Genomic DNA, 8,810 nt, shown 5'->3' on the forward strand with positions numbered 1-8,810 from the left:
TTTGGGGGGTGAGACAGCAACGGATTTGGAGTTAGAAGATTTGGGTTCAAAACCCGCCCCTGCCACTTACTACCAGTTATCTTGGCCAAGTTACTTACCTTTCCTACGTCTGTTTCTTTGTGTAAAATGAGGAGGTTGGACTAGGCTTAAGATCTCTTCCAATTCTAAATCTATGTTCCTATGATGCAAAATCTGTGTTCCCAAATACCTCTAGCATTGTAAAGGTACATTCCTTCTAATTCTCCCCTCTCTTTTCCCTCTTCCATCCCATCTTCAGCATGACAATAATCTGGGCCTTTCTTTCCAGCCATCTAAACCTGAAAATTACTGGGCTTTATAGTTCCTGGTAGTTTCATTTTAGCATGAACATCTTGTGTCCTAAGAAATCACAGTATCTCAAACCAAATGGAAGTTTCATTACAGAATCCTAACTGTGTAGTTTCTCCATCTCTCCTCCATGCTCGTTATGCTGGAAGAAGAAAGTCTTTCTTCTAAGATTGTTGTAAAGGAGCAAAGGTATTCTCTTCCTATATGTTGGTGGATATCCTAGGGCAAGGAAGTAATCATCATGGCTTAAATAGCCTTCTCATCCAGCCTCAGCTGCACCTAAGGTTCTAGTAACAACCAACTGTACAATCTACAGCACAAAAATTCATGCATTCCAAATTTCCTGCAATCTCTTCCCCAACCAACAGCAGCAACCCAGGTGACTCCTACAGCCTAACTCTAACCTTAGCCTCCTACCTTGTGACCCAGAGACCCTGCCTTTTTGCTTAAGCAACAACTTTAAGGTTCTCTAGGACACTTTAAAATCCAGATCTGGGAAGGAGTATTGCAAGAGGGTAAAACCACCAAAAATTTAAAAGTAAAATTTAGTCATACTGGGCATCGCACAGTGCAAATTGGTGTTGCTGATGAAAGTGTAGTCACCAAAGCATCCCCAAAAAGAATGGGGCAGCCCATAGGTCCAGATAATTTAAAGCTCTATAGATGTCACTAGACAGAGATCTTAGAAAGTGAAATAGCACCTACCTCCTTAGTTGAGGAGTCATGGAATGGAGGGAGAGCTAAATAACAGTTCTGTCATATCCAGTCCCTCCACCCCTCCACAGGACTAGGATAGTTCTCCTGCTATTTGGCAAAATTGCACTCTTGTAATCGGCAGTGTATCTTCAGTCACAGAGACACCACTGGGTTCTAGCTCATGAGAAACTAGAAAACGAGGCTCGAGTTCCTGTACTGCTTAGACCCTGCCAAAAGCAACAGAAAAATTTGGCAATAACCCTAAAGCTAAGGTCTTATGGAAACTTTTTACCTGCTGGAGGCCAAAGACCTATGAAAAGGTGCAAGAGAAGACATGAACTGAAAAGCCTTGAGAATATCTCGAAAAAGAACCAAAAGAACGTGAAGCTGGCTTTGATCTAAAGGGATGCTATACAGATTCACTTTATGGGGTTGCCTGTTGGTGCAAGTGTACCCTCTTCTAAATCCTGGTACAAATTTATTACTGTAGATATAACTTATACAGGGCCTCAGGCAGTGATTAGGCACATTGGAAAGCTTTGTCACAGGCATGGATGCTATAAATCTGGATCAGAAGAGCTAGGGAAGAATAAACACTAGTCCTCAAAATCTTCTTCTCCTCACTATGGCAACAAAGCAAACCAATAAACAAACTCCATTGGTGTTCTGCCTAAGGATGCCAACATTTACACAACCAGACCCCATTCTCTATGCTTAGGCAATGGTGGAAGGGAGGGAAAAGGGAGAGAGCTGGTAAAAAATTTCTCCAGCAGCCCTCTGGAGAATCTACCTACTGTCTCCCCTCTTCCACTACTCACGGGATAACATTCTTTCCATTCAAAACCCTCCCCAGAGAGAACTAGCCCTTGACGTCCCAGAGCCCAAGGTCCTTCCATGCCCACCGCCCATGAAGAGGTTTTAAATGTTTATCAGCACCCTTTCATGCTGCCTACTTAGGGATCAGAGCTGCTTACAGTTCTGCCTGCTAGAGCTGGTAATAATTAGATCCTGCAGCCAGTACTGAGGTCCGTTATACTAAAAGTCAGGTGCACAACGATTTCATTAGGGTCATACTTCAGAAGTCAAAGAAGAGACCAGTATTGACTAAGAGAGGAGGTAGAAAGTTAAATTTGCGAGGGGATAAAAAAGGTTTAGAGACCCAAGCAGAAAGGCTAATAGGAATCAAAGGAAGAGAAAATTTAAGGTCGGGCTCTATGCAAAAAGCATCAGTGTGAAAAAGAGTACAAAAGAAAGATGGTGCATCCAGTACTAATATGAGAAATAGTGCCAGCCAACATGCTTTTCTTCTTTTAATTCTATATGTTAAGTTTGTCCCTGGGCACACACAAAATCCCACACTGGGGCTTTTTGCATCAGTTAAGATTCATATCGGAGCCTAAATACAAGGAAGACAAAAACAGAGTAATTTTCATTTAAAAGATACAAATTTAAAAGCTAAAACAGCCCAGGACTAAACAAAAAAGGTCAAATAACTCACCAGAAACAAACCACACCAAACACTCATCCATTTAATTCCCCATTACATGCTCTAAAACAAGCCACAGGAGGCACCTGCAGCCCAAGACGTCAGGAATGAGAGCAGCTGTGGCCTTATGGCTCAGGCTCCAGCCCTCTACAGGAATTCTTCATGCACACACACATACATACAAGTACCTGGCAGAACACTATATGTGCACACACATGGCCACAGAACATTAGGAGTAAACAGCCAGAACACTGGAGGTGTAAGGTGAGGAAGGGTAGAGAAGGCAAGGGCTTGAAGAGAACAAAAGCAGTAACTTTATGACAATCATTGTAGGAGGGAGAAGGGAAGAGAGAAGGATGGATGCAGGAAGAGCTTCGGGGGGAAGCAGCTGACGAGTGGGAGGTTTCTTTTTTATTAGGAAGTTAGGACAGATGAACTGCAGCTCCATCAAATATGAACATCAGACGGCTGGAACCCAACTTCTCCAGGTCCTGGCCGCACTCAGGCTGAAGGGAGAGAAATACATTGCTTTCTTCCCTCCGTGTGTCAGGTCTTTGAAGAATTTCCCCAAATGCCTTGGATGTCCGTGATCCCACAGAGTCAGGCTTGGGAATAAGACAAGTTCGGAGGGAATCAGTAGCTCTTTTTGGTGGAGCCAAAGCCAGAGAAGCCCATAACAGCTGCCATCTCATCATCCTCCTCAAATGTCAAGTCCTCCTCCGCCCTTCGCTTCTTCTCCTTCTGTTTCTCCTTCTTGTAGGCTTTGGCCTTCTCTTCCTGCAAAGAGCCAAAGAGGATCATTTTAGCTTTCCTAATCCACAGCACCGTCATAAAGCCAAAATCAGAGCCCAAGGCAAGTTGCAGTAGCTCAGAGGGAGGAATGGCCACCATGGATGCTGGTCTATGAGTCATCTACCAGCGATTCCCACCTAACTCATGACAGAGGCCCAAATGGCTTTCAAGATTCCCTTTTTCCTACTGACAGACTTACTACGAAAATGATGCAATCACAACGGTACAGGAAAAAGGAAGAGATTGCAGTAGAGGGGATGGGAGTTGGAAAACAGATGATCTCATACACGGCAAAAGTTTCTTTTCCATTATTTCAAACTCCTGTTCACTTCAACATCAAAAGAGGCCCCTATGCCAGAACCACAGGAAATCAGGAGCCAGAAATAAATTCTTCTAAATCAAAGGGTTCACTGCTAAAGGACTAGTGCAGGGGTGGGGAACCTGTGGCCTCGAGGTCACATGTGGCCCTCTAGGTCTTCGAGTGTGGCCCTCTGACTGAATCCAAACCCAAATCCTTTGGGATTTGTTCTGTGAAGTTTGGATTCAGTCAAAGAGCTTCACTGAGGACCTAGAGGGCCACATGTGGCCTCGAGGACAGAGATTCCCCACCTCTGGACTAGTGTCTCCCCTCTGGGAAGTAAGCAAGTCAGGAAGATAGTATTGGAATTAGGGTTTACATGATGTAGTCTAAACTTATTTATTTCATTACTCATTTCTGGGTTTTGGAAACCACAGAAAGGCAGTGGAGATAGGGAAAGGGTGTGCTCCACAGCAGATAACTTTTTTCCACCTTGTTGAGAGGAGAAGAGTGCTTCCCAGTGGTCCTAAAAGCTGCATTTTATAGAAGCCTCAGTCTGGAAAGGGTTGCCTTGAGCCTCACCTCCTCTCTGAGCTCTTTCATCCTCTCCTCAAAGTCGTAGTCCTTTTGTTTTTCCTCCATCTTCTTCTTGTTCACTTCAAAGCGTTTCTTCACCTGATCCAAGGTGGAACGCTCCACTCGCATTGACATGCCCAGATTCCGCTGATCTGAGGGGGAGAAGTATGGAACCATTATCCTTTCTTCCAGCTCCTCACCTCCCTACTCTCCCTCACATCTCTTCTCTCCCCTGCCTCTATCCCTATCCCCCAAAGGGTATAGATTTAGAGAACATCTAGCCAAACTCTCTCATTTTACAAATGAGGAAAATGAGGTCCAGAAAAATAAAGTTACTTGCCCAATGTCATTCAGCTAGTTAAATAGCAGAGCTAGGATTTAAACCCAAGTCTCCTGTCTCCAAATCAAGTACTCTTGCCAAATTACCCTGCTGCCTCAATAAACCCTCTCCAAGGTGTCTCTCCACAACCTAGATAGTTTCGGGAAACAAGAGCCAGTTCTGCTGAGGGCAGCTCCAGGGACCTCTTCTGTCCCTGCACCTAGCAACCTCAAAGAAGTGTCTATATTTGGGCAATAAAAATGGACACTGGGAAGATATGCTAATTGGATTGTAGAACAAAAGAGTATGATGTACCTCATGAGCTCCATAAACATCTACTGATGAAGAGAAAGGAACTCCCTGTGCAAAGGCAAGAAAAGCATCTACTCTGAGCCTCCAGCAAGAGCTGTGGGGATCCCCAAAACCCACTCCAAAATTTCATCATTCCTTACGTTTCTTTCCATTGATGTGATCCAAGAAGTTGATGGAGTCTTTCACTACACAGTCACAGACATTGCAGTAATACCTACATAGACAGGGAAGTACTTCTTATTTGAGCTGCCTGAAAACATGTCACGACCCTTACCTCATTGAAAACTTTAGGTCAATGCTTCCCCAACTTTTTATTTCCTAAGACATCCCGAGATCACCAGGAAGAGGTGCTAAGAGAGAACCTCCCAAGTAAAATGGATAAGAGGGTATAGCTGCCACCTGTGGCCAGTTCTGACAAAAATCTTAGCAAGCTGCAGAAGAGAAGTATGGTGACAGGCCTGGGGTCTGCTAGATAAATCTTTAAAAACTATTGGTCAGTCTCTGGCATGGACTAAGGAGAAGAACTCTAAACATGGGTCCTTGTCAATGTGACAAAGCTCTATTCCTAGGCTGCCAGGAGGCCTGAATCCCCAAGCTCTAAGAGTTAGAATCAATCATGACCCCCCAGGATCCCACCACTCCAAGCCCTGGAGACATTCCTCAGCTACTTCCCTTATTAATAGCACATTTCCAGTTCTGTCACTACCAAAAAACCCTATTCCGGCAGTCTTCAACTTAGCTGACTGCCAACTAATCTCTAACAATCTATCAATAAGTTAAAGTTTATTTTGGAAACTCTCCCCAGAGCCAAATGAAGCTACCCTATTGGCTCTTACTACTGACCACTCATAAGTCCTGCTCTTTGTGGTAAAGTAAGAGGCTACTCACCCTCCCATTTCAGACTGTGGGGTGGTCTTGGTGATAACAATGGTCTTTCCCAGCTTGGACTCCAAGTCAACCTTGTAGTCTCTGTGTCGTAAGAGCTCCCGCTTGACAGGCTGCACTGGTTTTCCTGAAAGAAAAATGGATGTGGTCAGTGAGACCCGGCTGGGGAAGGGAATGCTAGAAACTATAGTTCATTTCAATGCAGGAATTCTTCTGCTAGGACAGAAAGTAAAAGTCAACAATCTAATTTAATTTCCCCTTTTCTCCAGACTCAGATACTCCAACAATACATCAGACTGAGTGTCTTACGCTGGGGTCTCCCAGAATCCCGAGAGCTCTAAGCATAACCTGGGCGGGGAGTTGGGCAGGGGGCCCTCTGTGAGCTTGGATAGGGAAAAAAAAAATATTTATTTTTTTTCCACTAACTCCAGGTGAAATTCAGCATTTCCTTCAGTTATATACGATTTAAAAAACAAAAACTACAACATTGAGGAGTCTGTGGGCTTCGTCAAGCCAAAGGGTCCGTGACACAGAAAAACACTAAGAAGCCCGGCTCTACAGACAATAGACTCCTCAAAGATGTTGACTAATTGACCAGCTCCCTATGACAGTTAACTCCCTAGGACATGGCTGAAGATGGAACAATGAGTTAAAGAAAAAATAACAGCTACCTCCTCCCCAACTTTGGCAGAGGCTCCAAAAGCAGCAGATTGTAAATAATGTATTCAATTGAATTAGATGCCTGCCTGGGAACTAGTATTTTAAAAGTCACAGGAGAGATTTCAGTAATACTTTGAAGGAAGACATCGCTGACTCAAGCAATTTAATGAGCACAGACTAATAATCAACTGATCGCAAGCATTTATTAAGCACCTACCACATACAGTGTTATGTGGCAATGGGGATAAAGAGGAAAAAACTAAAGGCCCTGCCTTCCAGGAACTGACATTTTACCGGAGCTGAAAACACACTGCACATATACACATGCTTACATGCAAAATAAATACAGTATGAGGTCATTTGGGGTGAGAGATACTAGCAGCTGCTGGGATCAAGGAAAGATCTCATGAAGGAGATAAAGCTTGAGCAGAGCTCTTAAGGAAACTGGAGATTTTAAGAGGTGGAGGTAAGCAGGGACTGCACTCTAAGCATTCGGGTCTGAAAGCTTGACAAAGGCACAGCATTAAGAGACAGAATATCATGTTTAAACAAGAACAAGAAGGCCAATATTGGACCCTAGAATGTGTATCACACAATAAGCTTGGAAAGGCAGACTGACATTAAATGCCAAACAGAAGAGCTTATATTTGATTTAAGATACAAGAGAGAGCAACTGGGGTTTACTGAGCAGCGGAGTGACTTGGCAGATCTGTGCTTTAGCAATATATTGGCAATGGTGTAGAAAATGGGTTGGATGGGGCGGGAGGGATTTTTAGGCAGAGAGACCAATTAAGAGGTATTTTCAATAGTTTGGGAAAGGAGTGATGTGGGCTTGATGTAGAGGGGCAGCTGTGAAAAAAAAAGATGGAGACAGATGTGAGAGATGTCACAGAGTTAGAATTGACAGACTTGGGAGGTGACAACTACTTAATCCATAGGAACGAAGAAGAAAAATAATGAGGCTGAGCTGTCAGGAAACAATATGTAAAAGGTGGAATGAAGGTATCCTTCAGTACACAGCTGACGCGGAGAAAGGGAGAACTGATTGTTGAGCAAACCAAGTGAGAGCAGCAACAAGGAAACAAATCCCCAAATGCTTAAGTCATTCAAAGAACCGGTACATCAAGGATTACGATCAGATTGGGCAACGGCGCAACTCTAAAGACCTATATTCACAAACTTTACTATATAGAGCCCTGCTTTTCACAGGCTAACTGAAGTTTCCAAGTTGGGACATAAACCTCATGTCAATCCAAACATTTTTCTATGTATGGAGGTGGACAGCAGTGTCCCTAGTAGTAATTCACACCATCTAAAACATGTATTTCTGAGCTCTGAAATTCCCCTGCCTTAGAACAGTAACTAAAGAAAGGAGGCAAGGTAGAAGGCCAGGAAGCATAGGTTAAAAACTGAGGGCCAGAAATTGGCCCAAATGCCAAAGAATCTGCTAGTAACAGGGCAGAGAGGAGAACCAAAACTCACTAATTCACTGAACTATTTCTGCATGCCCAGAGAAAGCAGAAATTCAAGGGAGTTTTACCCACCATCTTTTTTCTCTCTTTCTTCGTTAAGCCGCTTCTCTGCAAGTTTCTCATATTCGTCTTTGTCCCACTTTCGGCGGAAATCCAGGTTTTTAGTCTGTCAAAAGAAAACATTTCTGGATTTTCTGCTACCCTTCCCGGGGAACCCTACCCGTCGGTGGTGTTCAGGCACTCAAGCACAGACGATGGCACTGTGTCAGTCCTCCCTCCCCTTCTCCAGACAGAGCCAGGTCCTCGGGAAGCTCAAAGCAAGCGTCACCTCACACCGTCGATCGTCACTAACTGGACCGGCGTCTTAGGCTCGGACGAGACAGTACCTCCACAAGGCCCCACGATCTTATGTAAACTTCCTACCGGCCCAGCGTCTGGCGCACGCTCTGCACACAGTAGGCGCTTAACTAAGGACCATCTGACCTGTGTGACCCAAAGGCCTTCAGGAAACTCAAGGCAACCCCGGCCTCGGCGAGGGCCCGCCGCACCCCGGCAATGAGCCGGCAGCGAGCCTCCGCGGCCGAAGCCCCCCGGCCCGGGCAGCTCCGGACCCCAGGACGCCGGCTCCTCGGCGCCACTCCGCGCCGAAGAAAGCGGCAGCAGACCCAGGGCTGCTGCCTCCAGGGCCAGCCTGGAGGGGAGGCTCTGCGAGAAGGGACACTCGGACCCAGCTCAAACCCCCGAAGCTCCGCCACCCCCCGCAAGACACCTACCCCGCTGCCAGACGCCATCTTCGCGGCGAAGAGAAGATGAAGACGGAAAATAATGTAAAGGCTCCCGGAGCCGTAAAGCAGAGCAGTCCTCCCACGTCTCTATCGTACTACCAGGCTAGAGCGTCACCGGAGGACTTCCGAGATCAGCACTTCCGACTCAGCCGGAGCGCTAACGCACCCCGCCCTCCCCTTTAGAAACTGCGCACGCGCCACA

At 45.5% G+C, this 8,810-nt stretch overlaps 1 protein-coding gene across 1 annotated transcript; it reads right to left on the reverse strand.

Moving 5' to 3' along the window:
• Positions 1-2,320: 2,320 nt before the first annotated feature.
• Positions 2,321-8,713, reverse strand: ZMAT2 (zinc finger matrin-type 2). The gene is made up of 6 exons (XM_036752942.1): positions 8,597-8,713; positions 7,896-7,989; positions 5,695-5,818; positions 4,947-5,020; positions 4,182-4,327; positions 2,321-3,286 (listed from the first exon to the last, which is right to left on the reverse strand). Exons 1-6 carry the CDS (start codon positions 8,612-8,614, stop codon positions 3,143-3,145), a joined length of 600 nt encoding a protein of 199 aa, XP_036608837.1. The 5' UTR covers positions 8,615-8,713; the 3' UTR covers positions 2,321-3,142.
• Between the last annotated feature and the right edge of the window lie 97 nt (positions 8,714-8,810).

This window comes from Trichosurus vulpecula, chromosome 3 (genome assembly GCF_011100635.1).
Source record: "Trichosurus vulpecula isolate mTriVul1 chromosome 3, mTriVul1.pri, whole genome shotgun sequence".
NCBI lineage: Eukaryota > Metazoa > Chordata > Mammalia > Diprotodontia > Phalangeridae > Trichosurus > Trichosurus vulpecula.

What these genes read in the sequence shown, in the direction of transcription:
- ZMAT2 (XM_036752942.1), bottom strand. An exon ending in AGAAAGAGAGAAAAAAGATG is followed by an intron (nt 5,819 to 7,895) that starts GTGGGTAAAACT and finishes TTTTTCTTTCAG; the next exon opens with GAAAACCAGTGCAGCCTGTC. An exon ending in TCACATCAATGGAAAGAAAC is followed by an intron (nt 4,328 to 4,946) that starts GTAAGGAATGAT and finishes TCTCCCCCTCAG; the next exon opens with ATCAGCGGAATCTGGGCATG.